The sequence below is a fragment of the Diachasma alloeum genome, unplaced genomic scaffold, assembly GCF_001412515.2.
Source record: "Diachasma alloeum isolate Michigan unplaced genomic scaffold, Dall2.0 Dall_scaffold_00302, whole genome shotgun sequence".
Taxonomy (NCBI): domain Eukaryota; kingdom Metazoa; phylum Arthropoda; class Insecta; order Hymenoptera; family Braconidae; genus Diachasma; species Diachasma alloeum.
In genome coordinates, this window is record NW_021680441.1 from 804,208 (window position 1) to 826,798 (window position 22,591).

The 22,591-nt window shown below is 37.8% G+C and overlaps 1 protein-coding gene across 2 annotated transcripts in view; it reads right to left on the reverse strand.

Moving 5' to 3' along the window:
* The window catches only part of LOC107039676 (zinc finger protein rotund), a 133,689-nt gene extending 111,368 nt beyond the window's left edge, over positions 1–22,321 (reverse strand). For both annotated transcript variants that reach the window (XM_015259433.1, XM_015259432.1), the window contains exon 1: positions 20,917–22,321. In XM_015259433.1, the coding sequence (XP_015114919.1) occupies positions 20,917–21,093 (177 nt within the window). In that variant the 5' untranslated portion in view covers positions 21,094–22,321. The remainder of the gene's footprint in view (positions 1–20,916) is intronic.
* Between the last annotated feature and the right edge of the window lie 270 nt (positions 22,322–22,591).

A 22,591-nucleotide genomic window follows, 5' to 3' on the forward strand; every position in this document is an offset into this window, starting at 1 on the left:
GAGAGGGGGGGGATAGAGAGTGGGGACAAATACAGATGATCATCTGGTTTAATGGGCCGTAACGTAACACCAGAAAAGTCATAACCACATCCATAATGAAAAAAAACAACATGAAATGAGGAATAATTTCACCTTCTATATCAATCACAAATAGCAGTCGCCATTGCTGGTGAGAGAAAAAAAAAAAACGAGAAATGTGGATGACACCAGTGCCATTGTGTAGATCGGAAAATTTCCGATTCCGTTTACTACTCATAAGCTCATTTATCTTAATTGTCTACCCAGATAATGCCCAAAAACGAAAAAAAAATGAACTTTACGGCCTAGGAAGGAATCCATATCCACGAAAGTAATTTCACATCCTAGGCTCTAAAGTACGAGCTCAGCATGTGTTAAATGAATTTTTCGGTCTAGGCCCTAAAGATAGGCCCAAGCCCCAGAAAATAAAAAATACCTAAACAGGATCCAAACAGTGTAACACGACATTCTTCCCAAAAATGTTGAAATACTGACTCATTCGGTCGCTAAGAAAATCTGCATTTCAAAAAAAGATTTTACTGCCAAGGCCGTAAAATACAAGTGGCCGGCCCAATAGGCCATAAAATGCTACTTTTTACAAATTTCGTCTCATCGCCGGAACTATTCGACCAAAACGGATCCTCGTATTATTTTTTTGAGTTAAAATTTCCCTGGCTTTCTAACGCCATGACCTATTTTGCCCCCCACCCCCCTCTCTCCATCAATTAATAAATCCCTCGAACCTAACGGATTTCGACTAATTCCAAGTGACACGGAAGAGAAGAATGCCTGATAATGATACACTCGATCCCTCCTATTTTTTTTTTCTTCAACCACTTTTTTTTTCGTCAGGTAACACCATCACATGGCATAGATGCGGTTTCTCAGAAGCGGAAGCAACAAAGTATGATTGTTGGCCGACGGGCGCGAGAGGCGAGTTGAATGGTCATCTTGCGGTTTTTCAATGGAAATCCATCATCTTTTACCTGTGAATCGTTCTTTACTCCAGTTTTACTTGCGCAAAGGAATCACTTGAACAAATAATTCTTCAATGCAACTGTTATTCCACTGTCCGGGGCTCGTTTGCAGTAAAAATTGTATAGTCTTCTCACTTGGAGAAGTGAACCATTTTGCCCCATTATTTACGGATTCAAGTGAATAAATTTTTACTTAAAGGAGGATGCTCTTGATTACCCCAATGAACAGATCGTCATCTCCAATTTTTCAGCGAAATGTTTGAGGAGAAAATGTCACCTGAACTATTTTGATAGAAAATTAACATAAGTAGATGATCGTCTTACGTTTTTCACTTGAATTTTTTTGAAAATTGAGAGTTTATCTCAATAATCTAGATAAATAATGGACATGAATGAATTGTTATCTCAAGATCTTTCGCAAAAATATCTCAAAACAGGCGACTTGGAAGAAAATACTATCTCGACTAACTAGATAGCTGATGAATTATCCGTCAATTAATTATCTTTACAGCATTGGGATTATGAAACAGCCGCAACTCCGTAAAAAAATCGAATGGCATTTGTTTCGCGGAAACTGAGATGTTTGATTATCTCCAGTAGATATATCATAACCTGAAGTGTTTTATCTTCTCACAAAGTTTGAAGTAGAAACAATAAATGGATGAAAGAAGATGAAAGTATTCCCAGCATCTCCATTCACCGGATGTAATGAGGTCCTCACCACCAGGATGAGGCATGAATGAACGCGGAGAAGGTGGAGAGAGATGAATGGAGATGAAATGAAGGATGGAGGGGGTGTAATAATGGGATTATTTGAGGTAGGAAGGGGGAGGGGATGTGCAGGATATTGGAAATACTTGACGGTGGTGAACATGGGCTACTTAGGCTGACTGCGGGTTTGGTGGGATAATTAGAGGTGTTCTGGGCGGACAATAAGATTAAACTGCTGATGACGGTACATTCAATTTTTGAGGAGGGAGTTCATTAGAGAGGTTGGGTCAATCTTCTACTTATCTTCCTAATTTTTTCATCTCCCATCTTTTTCCATTTTTTTCTAATAATTTATGACGATCGTTTCTGAGGTAATAGGTAGCTGTAGGAATTTCTAATTTTATCTATCACCTAATCAATTCATCTGGAGTAGATGTTCAGATAATGGAGATAGTTGAGGTCAGTGAATTATTCGATTGTTCTTGTTTTTTTCATCTTTTAATCCTACCATTTGTCCCTCGAATTAATCGGTTATCTTTTACACGCATCTTTTTATCTTTGATATTCCTATTTTTCATCTTTCATCTTGTTGATTTTGTTTCTGGTGGATAACTCGGGAAGTGACTGATTTCTTCCGCAATAAAAGAAGATTCGTCTTTATTGGATGTCAAGATAATTGATCTAGCTTTTATCGAGTAAATTAAAGGAGTTCAATTAATCTTTTAGTTATCTTCCTCAATTTTTATCTTCAATGTACATATTATCCATCTTTTTTATCTTTTATCTTTTGTCATTTCTTTGGGTTTCAGCTGAAACCCAAAAAGTTGCTGATTTCTTCCACATAAAAATTATGAATCAATCTCGATCAGATATCAAGATAATTGAGATATTTTTTGAAACGTTTTTTCGTTGTATTTTGATAAATATTGGGAAAAATGGGTCGCCATACAGAGTTTCTCAACGGAAATTTTCCGGGCTATTCAATGACGTGACCCATTCTGCCCCTCCTTTGACGTCGAAAATTGTTATTTTTTTCTGCGAGTGGAATGAAATAATTTTGTTCTTTCCTTATTGCGTGATTGGAATTTTTTTTGAATTAAGAAATTAGTCACAATCGAGAATTTATCTTACGATCGTTGCAAAATAATTCCTGACGGTCTTAATAGATATTTGAAGGATTGAAGAGAGTGAAGTAACTCGAGGCAACACTAATCGAGAACAAGTTATTTAATGACAGAATTTTTCTCGGGACCAAGAATTCTGTTTACAGATTCAATAATTCCTCTATTTAATATAAAATGAGATATTTTTTCTGATGAATTCATAAATATTCCACAGTAAACTCAAATCCTAACTTCAAAAATAAATCGATCTCCGCGATACGATCGCCCATCTCCATCATCTTCCGAGATTATGAAGATGATAATTTTGAGATAATACGGGAAAATGGCGGGCTGAACCGCTTAAAAAAATGATAAAATCCTCGCAGAATAACCCTCGAACCATTAATAATCCCAAAAATTTATCATCCCAACCTAAACAATTGTTCCATTCCACCCGTTACCCATCAATTCATCCCAAAAACTCATACAAACGTGAGTCAAAGGCGAGTCGCCGTCGGGTCTGGGTGTTATTTTTTTGTGTCATTTCTCGACGTCATTGGCAGATCCGAACTCCTCTTCTCTCCACCCTAAACTTCTGGTGGCCAGGATCCGTGTCATGTCTATCTTCTTGACTTTCTGGCTTCCATCCTCTCCCCCCCCCCCTTCCGCCCGGTCTTTTATTCACTACCACAATTCCGCCAGACGTGATCACGTCTCTACCCTTCATTTTCTTTTCTCTCATCGTAACCAAGAAAAGTCACACCATCTCGTCAGCTGACAGTTTCTTGATTAATACAATCCTTAATGCCAGAACAGCCCTAACGTCTCATTTTTTTACCCTCGCGCTTTCTCATGATTGTGCGAGTGGTGTGTTATATTTATTGTATGTGAAGAAGTCTTCATTCCGAGGCAATCATGCGTAAGTAAGATGTTTTATGGAATTGTAATGAGGCTGCTGACCACTTTTGGATAGAGAAGCCAAGCTAAACCAAGAAAGCTTCACGGAGAGAAATGTTCAGTAAAAATTACGGAACTCACAATTCACTCACCGATTACGGAATCGACTCAGAAAATTTAAGTCACGGTATCGTGATTTTTCACAGGAGATTTAGATAAAAATTACGGAACTCACAATTCACTCACCGATTACGGAATCGACTCAGAAAATTTAAGTCACGGTATCGTGATTTTTCACAGGAGATTCAGATAAAAATTACGGAACGCCCCGGAAAAATTCCGTGACAGTTCCGTAAAATTTCCTACAACCACATTTCTCTCCGGAATTACGGAAAGATACGTAATTTTTATTGAATATTTCTCTCCGTGTTCAGAAGCAGTGGAGAATTCGACCGTTCCCGCACGGAGAGAAATATTCAATAAAAATTACCTATCTTTTCCGTAATTCCGGGGCGAAATGTGATTGTAGGAAATTTTACGGAACTTTTACGGAATTTTTCCAGAGCGTTCCGTAACTTTTATCTGAATCTCCTCTGAAAAATTACCACACCGTCACTTAAATTTTCTGAGTCGATTCCGTAATCGGTTAGCAAATTGTGAGTTCTGTAATTTTTACTGAACATTTCTCTCCGTGCGTTGAAATTTGGAATCCTCCCTACGAAATGTTAAATTTTCAAAAGAGCGAAACAGCAGAAAATCCAGGAATCTCGTAAAAAAGTGATTTTTGTACGGGAGCTAATCATCTAGTCACCAAACTTTGGCCCATCACCCTCGATTGAACTCTCCCGAAGGAAATCCAAAAAAGCCAAAAGCCCCTCATTTTTTCCCCTCGCACTGTCGAGAATTTTCGCAAGAACAAAAACGCAAAAACCACGAAACCAAAAGCAACTCAGTTATCTCTCTGATACGACAGCAACGATCAGTGCACTCTAACCGTCGGGGAAAGTACCCGAGGATCATGTTCTCCAACGGTGTATCGCACGTGGCAGTCTGTTATCAAAAGCTTGCGAAAAAAAAAAAACTGACAAGATTGTTGTACCCAATCACCCAGACTCTCCTGACCCCGAAATCGCATCAAGGTCAGGCAGTCACAATTAATTTCTCTCCACCCCGTGACAAATCTATCAATAAACACCAAACAGATACAGCCAAGACCAAAAAATTTCAACAAATTTTGCATCTATAAAGGCAAAATTGGAAGATGTTCTCCAACTGTTCGGAATCAACAAGACAAAGTCTGGCTGAAACTTCCCATGACCATTCACTTTCCACCAATCCAAGCTGAAATGAAATTCCAAAGAGTCCAGTAGCCAATCCGCCAATAAACGTAATCCATCGTCCGCAAGATACAGAAGCCTCCGCAAGACAGTTATGACTTGGACCCGTCGGACTCGTCAGTCGTTTTCCGACTCTCCATAACCTCAAAACCCTTTTTCTCTTATTGCCCCCCTCTCTCCCTCTCCCAAGTGGTGATGCGGAAGGTGAATCTCATGTCGTCTTGCTTCTGTTTTTCCCCGCAAAACGCCTCCTGATTCCATATTCCTCTCTCTCCTTCTCCCCCCCCCCCCCCGGGGGGGGATTTTTAATATTTTTTTTCCCGAACGGACGCCGACGCCGCGTGGGCTCGTTTCATTTTTTTACTCTCTTTTTTTTTCTTCATCTTCTTCTCCTTCTTTTTCGTCTCATTTTGCCGCAACGATCGTCCGCAATAGAAAGAGGGAGAGGATGAGGACGGCAGGGTGAGGGGGGAGGGGGGGGCAGAACAGCAGCAGAACAAGACAGAGATGATGATACCTACTCATGAAAGGATGCCGACGCTACCGTACGGTAGCCCCCCCCTGTATATACTCGCCCGACTGTACCCAATTATTCTGGCGTGCTATACTAATGCCATGGGCCCCCAGTATCCCGCTTATTCGTTCACTTGATCTTCTTTTAACTGCCTTCTGAATTATTAGATCATTTCAAGAAGACGAAAGATTATTTTTCACTGTATTGAATGAACCTGATGGAGAGATCCTCAGCCGTGCGAGGGGTCATGATGCATTTTGTGAAGAACTTTGTCAACTTTATAGCGGATTTTGACTAGGCAAACTCGATCGAGTAGTTTTGGGAAGAATAAAAAAAATGTGGATTCAGATGAGGCTGTGTAAAATGAAAGGAAGAAATGTCATGTGTAATTTGGACGGAAGGTGTTCCTGATCATGAAGTAATTGTAGGGAACTTCGACTCGTCGAAGTCGATTGAATAGTTTTGGATAATATTTATAAAATGTGGAACCTAAATTGAAAAGACAGTCAAATCCTGACTGAGCATTTTCATCAGTTTTGAACATCTGGGGCATTACTTTATTGTCCTTCACGTTGTTGGTCTAACCAATGTTGTAACTACAGTAGACTTTGGAGATGGAGGAGTGATTATGGATTTTTTGGAGATCTTTGACTAGTCAAAGTCGATTGAGTAGAAAATCCAGAAAACGTGAAGCTTGAATCAAGCCATGTGAATTGCGAAGACTCATTGCCAGACAAGTTTAAGCAAGATGTTCGCGACCATGAACCGATTGCACTGGTTTCTGTAGACAATTTTCTTATCTTTTGAATGAATTTTGACTCATCAAAATCGATAAAATCGTTCTGAAGAAAAATGATAAAATGTGGAGCCTAAATTGAAGCGATCCCAATTTTGGCCAAGAATTCTCATCAAAGCTACGAACATGAAGAAAATAACTTTATCGTCCTTGATTCTAAGGTAAATCTCATGATTTTCATGCAGAAACTAGTCATCTATCCAACGAACTTTGACTCATCACCATCGATCGGCTACTTCCGGAGAAAATCCAAAAAAATCAAAACCTCTCGAAGGAAGTGATGATTTTCTGAAGCTACGAACATGAAGAAAATAACTTTATCGTCCTTGATTCTAAGGTAAATCTCATGATTTTCATGCAGAAACTAGTCATCTATCCAACGAACTTTGACTCATCACCATCGATCGGCTACTTCCGGAGAAAATCCAAAAAAATCAAAACCTCTCCAAGGAAATGATGATTTTCTGAAGCTACGAACATGAAGAAGATAACTTTATCGTCCTTGATTCTAAGGTAAATCTCATGATTTTCATGCAGAAACTAGTCATCTATCCAACGAACTTTGACTCATCACCATCGATCGGCTACTTCCGGAGAAAATCCAAAAAAATCAAAACCTCTCGAAGGAAATTATGATTTTCTGAAGCTACGAACATGAAGAAAATAACTTTATCGTCCTTGATTCTAAAGTAAATCTCATGATTTTCATGCAGAAACTAGTCATCTATCCAACGAACTTTGACTCATCACCATCGATCGGCTACTTCCGGAGAAAATCCAAAAAAATCAAAACCTCTCCAAGGAAATGATGATTTTCTGAAGCGCATTTTTTCAATTTTTTTGTTTGAGGTTCAGTAATGCCTGAAGTAGACCTTGAACAGTTGATTAAAGGTGTCTGCGCCATTGCATTTTAAATAGCATCGTTTATACGACCCGAAATGAACCCAAAAAAAAAACTAAGAAAATCAGCGAGCAGTTCTTAATGGAGTCGTAACTCCTTGAGAGCTGAGAAACCCCGGGCAAACAGCCGCCGTCGCGTAACTGCGTATACACGCTGAAGAGAAAAAGAAGCGGCATTGGCATCACCCGGATGGTCGAGATATGAGGAGTAAAGTTTTGCAAGATGATGCATATGGGATTCCGCCTACATGTGTCCAACAATGACTCCCACTGTCTGAACTCGACGAAAAAGTAAAAAATAATTCATTCCTAAAATGCAATCGTGATTTTTGACCAGATGAATGCTTCAAGGGTGATGTTGCTGGGATCATTTTGGGAGAGAATTAGGCCCTCTCCGATGAAATTGGATTCATCGAAATCGGGCTGATAGCTTCAGAAAAAATCCCAAAAATGATTTATTGATCACTTGATCTATAGATCGATGATCAATTTGTGATCTCATTTGAATAAGAGCGTCATATTACCGCCGGTTTAAATCGTAATTTTTCCGAAATTTACAACCAATTTTGATTCGTCTCAGTCAGACCTGGCGCAGTGATTTATTAATCGTCATATGATCTATTGATCAATAATCAATAGTGAACTTCACCGAAGATAGTTAATGATTTTGCCAAGTACATTTCAAACGTATATTCCTTTGATTTGCCGATCTGTAGTTTCCAGGAAAATCTCAAAATCAATTGATCGATCAAATAATCTATAGATCGATAATCCGCACCAAATTCCATCCAAAAAATATTGTCATATAGTGTTTGAAATCCAAAATTTCCCTGGCTTACCAACAAAATTGGATTAATTCCAAATAGACCGACTGTTTTTTGTTAAATCTTGATTAACGATTTCTCGATCAAATGATCCATAGATCGGTAATCCGCATCCAAAAAATATCGTCATATAGCACTTGGAATCGTAAATTTCCCTGGCTTTTCAACGAACCATCAATAAACGCAATCGGTCCAACCGTTCCCGAAATATTCGAAGTTAGAACCCTTGATTACTAGAATCAACAAAACCCCGAGCTTCCGAAAATCCCATATCGTGACTGTATCCCATTAAATCCCGGATTTATCCCTGAGAAGGAAGTGTTCAAAATACTTCATCTATAAATAGAAATTACAGAACTAAAAAAAAAATTCCCAAATATTACAAACTACATATCCCCTATCTTCTCCAACAAGCGCATTGAGTCATCCATCACGAACACACTCTCATCAACGGAGAGAAATAATAATCTAGACACAGTAACCGAACGTCTCGTTCAAAAAAACGATTAAAAGAACGAAATGAGAGATAAACTGGTTCCTTCGGGCCATTCAAAGTTCCCTCGCATGACCTTTTGCAGCTTCCCCTCATTTTTCATTATATTACGTTGCATTAAATATGCCCCATCCCTAATTTATTCACTAAAAATAAATACGATAAATAATCGTGTAGCGATATTGTCTCTATCGATCAATATCGAAATCGCAATAATCGATCAATTCCCAACTGATGGAGTGAATAAATCTCTCAGCGGTGCTATAAAGATGTTATTAATTGCCCAGTAGTTTTTGAAAGTATCAGACAGGTGTAATCAGTGATGGGTTTTTTTTGTCGGCGGAAGAGACGGAGATGATTGAAAAGATCATGACCCTGGGCGAGAGCCACTCTCACTGGGGTCCAGACCCGAATTCTCCGATTGACAAGGCGCTAGCGCCACGTGACGGCAACACGACGAACTCTTAGACAAAAACCAAAATTGGAAATACTTCGATGGTACAATAACGCGGATCATCGAAAAAATTGATGAGCTCTTAGTAATGACCTTTCGAGGAATTTATCTCGATAGGTGTTGAAGATATGAAAAAAATATTGGGACAAAAATTGTCTATTTTATTATAGTAAATATTTTTCATCTTAACAGTTTTCTTTTTATCTTCCGAATTAACGGAGATTTTCATAGTTGAATATTCATAAGAAATCTCTAATTTACCGATTTTCGGGTATAACTAGATTTTGAGAGGAACTATCGATAAAAATCGATTTACCCACAGCTCATTTAATCGAAAATGGTGCAATCTGTAAAATAAAATTTGTTTCGTCCAAATCGGAGCAACAGTACTCGAGAAAAAACCGAAAATTCATTCTTCGATTTTTCGATCTATAGATCAATAATCCCACGTAAAATACGCCAGAAAAATGTTTCTTTGTAGAGGTTGGAATCGGAAATTTTCCAAGTTCTTCGGTGATACTATTTTCACAAAGATCGCACCTGAACATTCAATGATATCAAGCCCGAAAGATAAATGAAATCCATGCTGCAAACTCGTGCAGCATGGATTTCTCCTGCATCTCAACATCTCCGAGAATGTTAAAACCGCATATAGATCGATGACGCAAAATAGGGTGTACGATACCCCCAACTTATCCGATATAAATTCTTTAACAAGATGCCGATATAAAAGCAACAACCAATATCGCAACGTATCAATGGACACATCGAATATCAGCTTAATCTTTCGTCCCTTATCTGTAATCTCAAACAAGTACTTTCTGACCACAACCATGGAATTTGTTTTATTTTATCTCTTTTAATTCTCTTTTGAACTGTGCGGTGTGAGGTAGCTTATGCCCCATGGTTTTAAATCCAATGGGGATATTAAACTAAACCACCAAGAGATGCTACAACAAAGATTACACCAACGTTCGGGTTTACAACTGACACTTAACAGGGCCCAATTAAACCCCCATTACACGATTAATTATCTAATTAATTTATATACCTCTGTTAACAGTGTCTTGAACGTTGAAATCATTTTTGTGGATCTTTAAAAGGCGTTTGTACGGAAATTATTGACGGTGGAGAGAAAGTTCATGAAGAAAAAAATCTCATTTCTTGAGAAATTAACAAATTGGGTGGAACAATTTTCTAAAAATTTTTTCAAGATATGTTTGCGTGTTTTCAAGTGACCAATGGAGACTGTTCTCGCAGCGGAAAATGAATTTCAGTTCTTCGAACGCTATTCCTCACTTAAATAATTAGAAGTCTTCTGGATGTGATTGCATCGCAAAGTGCTGACCCTTGAGTTTGACCCTGAGTTTTTTTTGCAAAACGTCATCAAATCCCAATACGATTGAAATTTTCTATATGAATGGGTTCTGTTTCCCCTCAACTTGTTATTATTCGAAGGCATTGACTGAACCGCGACTTCAATTCATCTTCTTGTGGATGCTGCTTTCTCTGTTGCGATTTTTAGATAGATGAATGGTCTAAAAATCCTCCATTTGCAGGAAATTCCATAGGAACCTCCTTCAGCTTTGTATTAAAACTGGTTTCACCCCAATCGGATCATCAGTCTCTCAGAAAATCCCGAAAAACCCTGTTCCGATAATTTGATCTATAGATCGATAATCAACGCTAAATATCATCCAAAATAGGCCATCATATAGTGTTTTGAATCGGAAATTTCCCTGACTTTTCAATGCCACGACCCCCAACCCAATAAAACCCCAACTAACCTCAACCCAAATTTGAAAATCATCAATAATTCGTAAAATCAGCTCCACCAACTAGGTGTAAATGATTAAAAGACTTCCCATAAAGTAGACTCCCCTCTCGGAATCCTAGGTGCCCCAGCATTTCCGTGAAAATGAATTTAAAACAATATAATCCGAGCAATTACAGCTCGAACGATGCAGCCGAGTGGCAGGAGTAGTTGCTAAGAAGCTGAAATAAAAGAAGTGCTCGACGATGAGAGAGAGAGAGAGAGGAGCATGAAAAAAAGGAGCAACAAATGATAAAAAAAAAAGAGGCGGAAAAAAAGGTGAGTCGGCGCGCGGGCATCCGGCCGTGGTTAAAGACCTAAGTGACAGCTAAAGTAATGCGAGGAGGGCGCGCAAGGAGTACCACAAGTGGAGGTAGCCAACGTTACCAATGCTTTCCTACAGTGAGAGGTACGTATATGTAACCACTGGGGTACATACGACCCCCTCCCCCAGCCCCTCCTCCACCTCTTCTCGACCAACTCTTTCCACGATCGGGATCTTGAACGGTAAGGAACATCCAGTATTATGCCATTTCCCACACATCACTGTATCGCTCTGCACTTGGTGAACCCTAGCACTGACAATCGTCGACTTTAGGAAGCATGGCGTCTCTGCAGATACATTTCCGGTTGGTGAATCGTTTTTTATCCAGATATGATCAGATTTCAACTTCAAAGTTCCCCGTTTCTCCCTTCAGTCAGGTCAGTCAGTTGTAAATTAACGGGGAATGCTGGTACCAGGTGAATCGTCATTGACAATTAGATCTTGTCTCCGTTTGAAAGTTCATTTCGAATGATTCTAAGAGTTGACATTATTTTAAATGAGGATGGCTGGTGGAGGGAGGACAGGTGGAGCTGTCAACGTTAATCAGCTTGGTGGTCGTCAGAACTTCATTACCATTGTTGGTTATGGTTTGGAATTGGAAGTTGATGGAACAGCAGGAGAAGCGTGACACCAATTATTTTTGGGAATGACGAATGGCCCTAGATCTGTTTCTTCATGAATTGCTAGTACCGTGGAGGTACCAGTATCCAAGAGTCTAAGGTTCCTGTTGGGGATAAACTTGAGAACCTGAAAACCAGAGTTCATGACCAGAGTTTGTAGCAGCGATGTCAGACAAGATATGAATGTTTTTTTTGGCTCAAATGAAAGAGCGGGTCAAGAAATGACGTGCTAGAGCCTCTAAACATGACAAATGTCTCTAAAGATGATGTCTGTTTTCAATTGAAAAGCAGAATTGTGACATCATTGTCTAGGAGGACAATGGGGTCTAGGAGTATGTATAGAACATTGGGGTCTAGGAGTCTCCCCTGGTTCAAAACCATCTTTAGAGGTCCTAGCACGCCATTTCTCGACCCGCTCTTTCGTTTGAGCCCAAAAAAACATTCATATCTTGTCTGACATCTTTGCTACAAACTCGGGTCTTCAACTTGGGCTTTCAATTGAAGGCCCGAGTTGTAGACGATCTATTCTAGCAGGAGAATTGTCAGCAGTTGGGCATTAAAACCGCCACCCACTCTGGCTAGTTCGTTCGCACGACTGTACCACCACCGCCACCTCAAATAACCTCAAATGGCTCAAAATCCCAATAATTCGCGTTGCCAAAACTCAAATGTATGCAATTTTTCGTGACTATTCCGCGAAATTGTTAGCTCTTCCCATTAATTAGCATGCATAAAATCCAAAATTAAATTTGACATACTGTGATATTGGTTATCTCTTACAAAATACAAAGCGATCTATTCCAGCAGGAGAAGAATTGTCAGCAATTGGGCATTAAAAGATTTACTCAGGGTTTAACAGAAGGTTTTAACACTTCGCGAACTGTCGAACCCTTCTACTTTGCAATGAATTTAGCTACAAGCCGAAGCATCACGTTGGCTGCTTTACCTTCGAGTAGTTCAAAATTTTCCCGCAATTCTGGCCGCAGCGCCGATGCCAGTTTTGTCATCGCGAATTCCCACTCTAACCCCAGGACCACCCAAACCCCCATAAAATATTCATCAAAACCCACCCAAAAAACCTAACCGCCAGTCTCATTTCGAAATTAAATCTCATTTCCAATTCCAGGCTCCTATAGCGAACAAGTTCACATTTTCCCAGACGCCTCATCTCAAACTCGGAGATGCCCTTAACTCCCTCCCTCCTCTCCCCTCCCCCACCCACCCGCCGCCACCCGATCCCTCATTCTGGCTAGTTCGCTGGCACGACTGTGCCACCACTCACCCCAGGATGGAACACAGCGCAATGCCACCTGGCAGCTTTTTGCTGCCTCTCCTTCACTGCACTTCAGATATTGTTTTTGCTTTGTTACCTACACTGCGCCAACGCCAGGGAATTCCCCTCCCTCTACACTACCTCATCGCAACACACCTCTACCTCATTCGCTACCAGTTGACGCCCCACTTCCGGTACCAAGAGGTACAACCAATCCTCATCTACCGATTTGCCACGCCCTACCACCTACGCGCACCTGACCGACCGCCACGCCCTCTCCCGGCGAGACGTCGGCCACTGGGCAAAAGTCGGGTTAAACCTCTGGTGAATTGTTAAAATCGCTGTTTTTTTTCCTTTTCGGTTTTTGTTTGCTACAACCATTTTGCAGACGCTTTTGTCTTTCGAGATTCCGGCCAATCGGTTCGTGGGTGAGTGGGAATGGCCACCCCCTCACTGCTGGGGGTAAGTTGATACCTGGCGGGGGGGGAGGAGGTTGGGTTCAAGTTCTGTTGGGGATTTTTTTTTTTTCGGGGTTTTCACACCGCTTTTCTTGCTCTGGAGGGATTACGGCTCGAGGGGTTTGAGGGCGGAGAAGTGAAGTTTTGCAAGGTGAAAAAGTTTCTTTTTGTCAAAGGACAATATGAAAAAGAAAGAAAAAATCCATGATTTACAATTTTGCAATTGAAAAATTTTCCACTGCTTCTCAAATTCTTGAACAATTTAAATTAAAAAAAGATTCCTTCCTTTCAATGTTTATGAAGACATTTCTTACATTACTTCATTCTTTTTTTTCTATTGGAAAAAAGTTGAAAATGAAAAAAAATCTACTAAAAATTGAAAATTCATTTTAAAAAATTGTTCTCTTCAATTTATTATTTTAATTTTTTTTTCATAAAAAATTCAATGTAGAAAAAAAAATTCTTCATTTTTTCAGACAGATTTTTTACATAACTTTTACGTAGCAAAACATTCACATCATTGCATTACGTTTAGATTACATTAGCTTGATTCTCATGAACTTGAAATACTGCACTTGGTCATCAGAAGGAAAAAAATGTTGATTGAAAATAAAAGTCGAAAAGTGCGAGTGAGTGGTCTTGTTTTACTTTTAAAAAAAAGTCTATACCTCCGAATTTGGAAACTCGTCAACCGTGGAAATCTCCCCCTNGGGGGGGGGGGGGGGGGGGGGGGGCAGAGCCGTGTAAGGTATCTGGCGTGCCTTATGACCGACGCAAGGAATGGCCGCCTTCAACTTGACATTCAGAGGACATTTTCCATTTGAAAGATCAGTGTCATTGCAATAAAAAAAAAATGTGTGAATAAATGAGCCCTTACCAACAAAAATTATACTTCTCTGATGTTTCTGAGACCGAAAAAAAAACAATGAATTCATTTTGAGAATGATTTTGAACAAAGAATTGTCTGACTAAAGCCGGTACAATTGAAATCGACACTTAGGGCCTTATTTCTCTCATGACACTGTCATGAAACGGAGATACTAGTTGCTTTATTAATTAACACAGGTGTGAGAAAGTCAGATGTGACAGCTAGTGCTGTGTCATCAACTACATCAGTCAGAAGATTACGTCTTGAATTACGAGCTTTGTCATGAAATATGAGGCTTCACATTTGAATGCGACAAAAGTACTTGTGTTCAATGGTACTTGGAGAAAAGAGTAAAAATAAAGGGTAAGTACTTAATTTTTTGTACTTTCATCTCAAGTATTTGGAATTTTTGAGTTAAATATTTCCAATTACTCGAATCAGTTGTTTTCGATGCTCACATTTGGTACTTTTTGATGCTTTAATCCTAGTACTTTTCAGTACTTCACCTACGTGTGGAGAATCAAGTACTACACGCACATATATTCTGCATAACACATCAATCCTTGGCTCCGTTACCAATTCTTTGCACAGGAATTATGAAATCATAATACTTCAAACCTAGTACTTTTTGGTACTTTACACGGAGAGAAATATTCAATGAAAATTACGTATCTTTTCCGTAATTCCGGAGCGAAATGTGGTTGTAGGAAATTTGACGGAACTGTCACGGAATTTTTCTAGAGCGTTCGGTAGTTTTTATATGAATCTCCTGTGAAAAATTACCAAATTTTTTACCGTCACTTAAATTTTTTGAGTCAATTCCGTAATCGGTGAGCGAGTTGTGAGTTCCGTAATTTTTACTGAATATTTCCCTCCGTGTAGTTTTTATACTTCAGTCGAGTATTAAAAAATATTTTGGCTCAATATTTCCAAGTGCTTTATCAAATATTAAAAATATTCATATTTAATGCTTTCGATATTTGAATCCTACCTATTTTTAGTACTTGGTCCTCTAAATTTATATCAAGGACTAAAAGCACTTGAATTTTGCATAAATCCTTGGCTCCGATACTGTTCAGTACTTTATTGTTTATGCAGAAATTGAGAATTTAGAATACTTGAATCCTAGTACTTTTTTCGTACTTGACGCTTCATCAATCCATCGATACTATTTAGTACTTTGTTCTTAATACTTCGATCAAGTATTCAAACACGTGACGTTCAATATTTTCAAGTATTTGAAGCTTCATCAATACTTGAATACTTTCCACAAATTTATTGATTAATCAAGTATGCAAAATCCTTGAAATAAGTACTCTTTCACACGAAAACAACAAGATTTACCCGATTATAAATGAAAATTGTTAACAATAAAGAGAAAATGCTCTGTCACAATGAAAAAATCTGTAGTGAATTGGTAAACTAGGATAAGTGCATTTCAACTGAGGACAATTATCAAGCGATATCTCGTAAATAAAAACAGATATCGAAATTTTTGTCAAAAACTTTTTTGTAGCCCACATCTCCCTCTACAAAAAAGGTTCTAATAAAAATTTCGATATCTGTTTTTATTTACGAGATATCGCTTGATAACTGTCCTCAGTTGAAATGCACTTATCCTAGTTTACCAATTCACTCCAGAAATGAGACCTCAAAATAGTCCTCAGTTCAAAAATAATTTTAGGTTTTCAAAAAAATCATGCTCCCAAAGGCATAAAATAGCATTCAATTAAACCTTCAATTTTCTCAAGTGGAAAAATCAACAGTCCTGATTTAATGCTATTCAAGATTTACGAATTAATGAGTGTAATAGAACATGTGCTTTCAACTGGTGAATTGATATGTTAGGTAGGGGATTCCCCCTCGTCTCTATACCTTTAATGGTATATATCCTAGAGAAACAACTACTCAAGACTCTCACTGTTGAGTCGTTGGTTTGTTATTAAAATCACTGGTGGAAATCTAGATACATTGTATTTTAATAGTCTGAGGGAGGTTCAACGACACCTTTAATTAACCAACCAACCGCCGACAATTAAGTAAAATGTACATTTACACAAACCATAAATCAACGGTATTAAGTCTCATGTACATTCATCATACGATTGGATTTTATTATCTGATATAAATCACGCGATTATCACTTTTACAAATTGATGCCGATAGAGAGGTTATTTAGATGAAAAAAAATTTGGTAATGATTCATTAAAAATCGAAAGCTCCTTTCCCTTTTTCGGCGACAGTCATTAATTTTTTTTTCTTTCAATGAAAACATTTAATTCTTTCATTAATTCAATTACTTCAACTGATTCATTTTTAGATCAAAATATTGGAAAAAATGTTTTGTTTCCAATGTCTTTGGGAAAGTTGATTTATTTTTTTGGAAATAATTTTTGCAAGAAGTGTCCATTAAGTCATTTCTCCTCCTAAACCGGCGATTATTGAATGAATAAAAAAATGTCAGAGTGACTCATAATCACGGTCAATTAATTGAGCCATCGTAAAAAAAAAATTGCACATCACGGTGAGGATGCAGCGGAGAGCGAAATAATAATGGAGGATTTAGAGTAAAAAAAATATAATAATAACAGTTGGTGAAAAAAAAAAAAGAGTGAGGTGTCAGTTCCTCTCGCTCGTGCTCTCTCCCGGACAAACGGCGATAATGCCGGCACTTTTTATGGGAGTTAATGAACGGTTGTGTACTTATGGCTGTCGAGCGGAAAAGTGGATGCGGGAGACGAAGGGGAAATCATTTCGATTATTAGAAAATGAGAAACACGATTATTGAATTGTCGAGAGTATTTTCAATTGAAAAATGTAAGGTAAAACATTTGTCATTTTTTCGTCAGAGTAACTATGTTATGTGTATGTATATGTGTAGACCTTTTTCTTCATTTTTTTTTCTAAATTTTCTTGTAAGGGATCAATTGAATTTCATGATTCTGTCATGAATAGACTTTACTACACTGTCAGAAAATTACTCCGAAAATTTCAAGTAAAAAATCTTGAAATTTTTAACAATCACTCATTCACACGAAATTTCCATGTATTTTGATGTTGAAAAATCAGTTGAATTCCGGAATTCAATGGAATTGCAATTTTGAAGTCCACATAATGAAAATGGTTAAATAATTTGAAAATTCAAGGAACAAGTCCCTTGAATTTCCAATCTGAGTGAGAGATTATATATAATATTGAATGCGAATCGAAATCGATTTATTCAAGGGGATTGATAATTGTTTTAGAATGTTTTTGCCATGAAATTGGCGAATGTCATTGATCATGATCATTATCATTATCATTATCCTTCTCGTCTTCATCATCCTCACCCTCAAATTCATAAATTATTTTTGGACAGTTAACAATCAACCCCTCAATCCATTGAATTCCCTGATAAATCCCTGAATATTTCCAGAACTATCAATTGAAATCAAGAAAAATGAAATGAGAATTAAAAAAAAAACTTCAAGAGCATCTCCACATGATTATCATCGTCATGCTCATCCCCAAATTCATAAATTATTTTTAGACAATCAAGAAGTAGCGCCTCAATCCATTGAATTCCCTGATAAATCCCGGAATATCTCCAGAACTATCAATTGAAATCAAGAAAAATTTAATGAGAATTGAAAAAAAATTCAAGAGCATCCCCACATCATCATCTTCATTCTGAAATTCATAAATTATTTTCGAAAAATCAAGAATCAACGCCACAATCCATTGAATTCCCTGATAAATCCCTGAATATCTCCAGAACTATCAATTGAAATCAAGAAAAATTAAATGAGAATTGAAAAAAAAAATTCAAGAGCATCTCCACATGATTATCATCGTCATGCTCATCGTCAAATTCATAAATTATTTTTAGACAATCAAGAACCAACGCCGGAATCCATGGAATTCCCTGATAAATTTCTAAATATTTCCAGAACTATCAATTGAAATCAAGAAAAATTTAATGAGAATTGAAAAAAAAATTCAAGAGCATCTCCACATGATTATCATCGTCATGCTCATCGTCAAATTCATAAATTATTTTTAGACAATCAAGAACCAACGCCTCAATCCATTGAATTCCATGACAAATCCCTGAATATTTCCAGAACTATCAATTGAAAGCAAGAAAAATTAAATGAGAATTGACAAAAAATTCAAGAGCATCCCCACATGATCATCCTCATTCTGAAATTCATAAATTATTTTTAGACAATCAAGAACCAACGCCTCAATCCATTGAATTCCATGACAAATCCCTGAATATTTCCAGAACTATCAATTGAAATCAATAAAAATTAAATGAGAATTGACAAAAAATTCAAGAGCATCCCCACATCATCATCATCATCATCCTCATTCTGAAATTCATAAATTATTTTTAGACAATCAAGAACCAACGCCTCAATCCATTGAATTCCATGACAAATCCCTGAATATCTCCAGAACTATCAATTGAAATCAATAAAAATTAAATGAGAATTGAAAAAAAATTCAAGAGCATCCCCACATCATTATCATCATCATCATCGTCATTCTGAGATTCATAAAATATTTCGAAAAATCAAGAATCAACGCCTCAATCTATTGAATTCCCTGATAAATCCCCGAATATCTCCAGACTATCAATTGAAATCAAGAAAAATTAAACGAGAATAGAAAAAAAATTCAAGAGCATCTCCACATCATCATTATCATCATCATCATCGTCATTCTGAGATTCATAAAATATTTCGAAAAATCAAGAATCAACGCCTCAATCTATTGAATTCCCTGATAAATCCCTGAATAACTCCAGAACTATCAATTGAAATCAAGAAAAATTAAGCGAGAATTGAAAAAAAAAATCAAGAGCATCTCCACATCATCCACATCATCATTATCATCATCATCATCGTCATTCTGAAATTCATAAAATATTTCGAAAAATCAAGAATCAACGCCTCAATCCATTGAATTCCCTGATAAATCCCTGAATATCTCCAGAACTATCAATTGAAATAAAAAAAAATTTAATGAGAATTGACAAAAAATTCAAGAGCATCCCCACATCATCATCATCATCATCATCATCATCCTCATTCTGAAATTCATAAATCATTTTCGAAAAATCAAGAATCAACGCCTCAATCCATTGAATTCCCTGATAAATCCCCGAATATCTCCAGAACTATCAATTGAAATCAAGAAAAATTAAACGAGAATTGAAAAAAAAATCAAGAGCATCTCCACATCATCCACATCATCATTATCATCATCATCCTTCTGAACTTCATAAATCATTTTCGAAAAATCAAGAATCAACGCCTCAATCCATTGAATTCCCTGATAAATCCCCGAATATCTCCAGGACTATCAATTGAAATCAAGAAAAATTAAGCGAGAATTGAAAAAAAAAATCAAGAGCATCTCCACATCATCCACATCATCATTATCATCATCATCCTTCTGAACTTCATAAATCATTTTCGAAAAATCAAGAATCAACGCCTCAATCCATTGAATTCCCTGATAAATCCCCGAATATCTCCAGAACTATCAATTGAAATCAAGAAAAATTAAGCGAGAATTGAAAAAAAAAATCAAGAGCATCTCCACATCATCCACATCATCATTATCATCATCATCCTTCTGAACTTCATAAATCATTTTCGAAAAATCAAGAATCAACGCCTCAATCCATTGAATTCCCTGATAAATCCCCGAATATCTCCAGAACTATCAATTGAAATCAAGAAAAATTAAACGAGAATTGAAAAAAAATTCAAGAGCATCTCCACATCATCCACATCATCATTATCATCATCATCCTTCTGAACTTCATAAATCAATTTCGAAAAATCAAGAATCAACGCCTCAATCCATTGAATTCCCTGATAAATCCCTGAATATCTCCAGAACTATCAATTGAAATAAAAAAAAATTTAATGAGAATTGACAAAAAATTCAAGAGCATCCCCACATCATCATCATCATCATCATCATCATCCTCATTCTGAAATTCATAAATCATTTTCGAAAAATCAAGAATCAACGCCTCAATCCATTGAATTCCCTGATAAATCCCCGAATATCTCCAGACTATCAATTGAAATCAAGAAAAATTAAACGAGAATTGACAAAAAATTCAAGAGCATCTCCACATCATCATTATCATCATCATCATAGTCATTCTGAAATTCATAAATTATTTTCGAAAAATCAAGAATCAACGCCTCAATCCATTGAATTCCCTGATAAATCCCCGAATATCTCCAGACTATCAATTGAAATCAAGAAAAATTAAACGAGAATTGAAAAAAAATTCAAGAGCATCTCCACATCATCATTATCATCATCATCCTTCTGAACTTCATAAATTATTTTCGAAAAAATCAGGAATCAGCGTCTGAATCCACTGACTCCCCCGATCAATCCCAGAACATTCCCAGAACGCCCAATCAAAATCAAGAAGAGTTCAATGAGAACCTCCTACAAAATGCAGTCTCCTCACCCCAATGCGTTCAATCACCCCCGAAAAAAAAACAAATTAAAAACTCACCTTGCTCTGCACGTAATCCAGCGCCAGCATGCAGTCTGAGTACCCGCTCTCAGTTTTAATAGTAGTGCCACCCTGTCCAGGTGCTGTAGAGCAGAATCCAGTGCCAACGACACCAACAGGCCCACCGAGTCCCGCAGCCGCTGCCGCCGCGACGCTCTCCCTGTACCAGGGATACATATCTCGTCGAAACGTCACTATTCCCCCTTTTCCCTCCCCTTCCCCAAGGTTCAATAGCCCTCAGAAGCACCAAAAACCACAAAAAAAAAATCAAAAATCACTTCATTCACTCCAGGGTACTGACCCCATCATCATTGTCATCATTGTCACCATCACGTGGAGTTTATCGCGAACCAGCACTTGATCAAAGTCAAGAAGACGATTATTACGAATTTACTTGAAAAATCGTCACTTCACTTTTACTCCACAAACTGATTTTTTTATGACCCTGATGATTTTTCCAATGTCTCAAGACATTTCCCCGACTGTTAACCCAGTGATTCGATGATTATTTCTCACTTCAGGTGATTTTCCCCTTCACTTCAAGGGAGAGATTTTTTTTCATTCCCTTGAGGACTTTGTCGACGTTTAAGACAATACGAAACCCTCGGATTTATTATTTATCTTACTTCCGAGGAATGATTCACCCCGATTAATTCGATTTTTCAGGATTCAGCCACTCTCCAAAACGTAAACACTGTCGAAATTCCTCGCACCATGTCACCACTGTATTCAATGTTTTGTTTACACTCGTGTCGAACTGGATGACTCAATCACAAAGGAATTCCAAGTGTTTTTGAAAATCAAAATAAAATAACAATCACTCGGTTGTCTTGACGTTGCGTCGTTGTATTCAGCCTATAACCTCTCCATTTGCCACTTGACAATTCGCTTTATTACGGAAACAGTCTTTCAGTTAATAAATTATATCAGTCGATCATGTAATCCTCTACTTTTTTTTTATACACTTGACTAGAATTTACCGATCTCCACTTATTGCACGGTTTAATCGTCAAATATCCCGGAGTCCCTTCACATTTTCCGAAGTATTTTCAACAACACAAAATTAAAATCTCAGTTTTTTATGCGTCTCAACACGTGTACAGTCCCAGAGCGGCTAGTCGATGTTGCCGGGAGAATGGAGCATCGCAGAATCATTTTTAAAAAAGGCGGGAAAATTCAAAGCACAAAAAATTCGACTCCTATTATTTTTTCGTCTTTCAAATTGAAAAAAAATTTAACAATTTTCTATTTGTTTCACGCAATCGCAGGGTGTCATGTGACTCGCTAGGTGATTCCACACAATCATAAACACGTATAATGATAATAATTAAAGGCGAACGGAACGAAAAAAAAAATCATTTAGTATACAGTCACGCACTCACGCCCGGAAATAATACTGTGAACCGTGGACCGCGAATGCGGTTAGTACACTGACGCGGGAGCCGGTATTCGAACGGCTGTTCGTGAAGCTTCGGCTGGCGTCGGTGGAATTCGGAACGGGGGAGTCTGGTCTGTGTCGTACCACAGCCACTTGGATACGTTGAACCAGAAGTAACCGGCGAGGCGTTTGACGAAGTGGTAGGGGAAATTTTGCGGATAACGGGGGGTGGGGGAGGGGAATGTGGGAGGGTGTACGTCGGCGCGAGGAGGGGGTGGGGGAGGGGAAGGCCAAGTG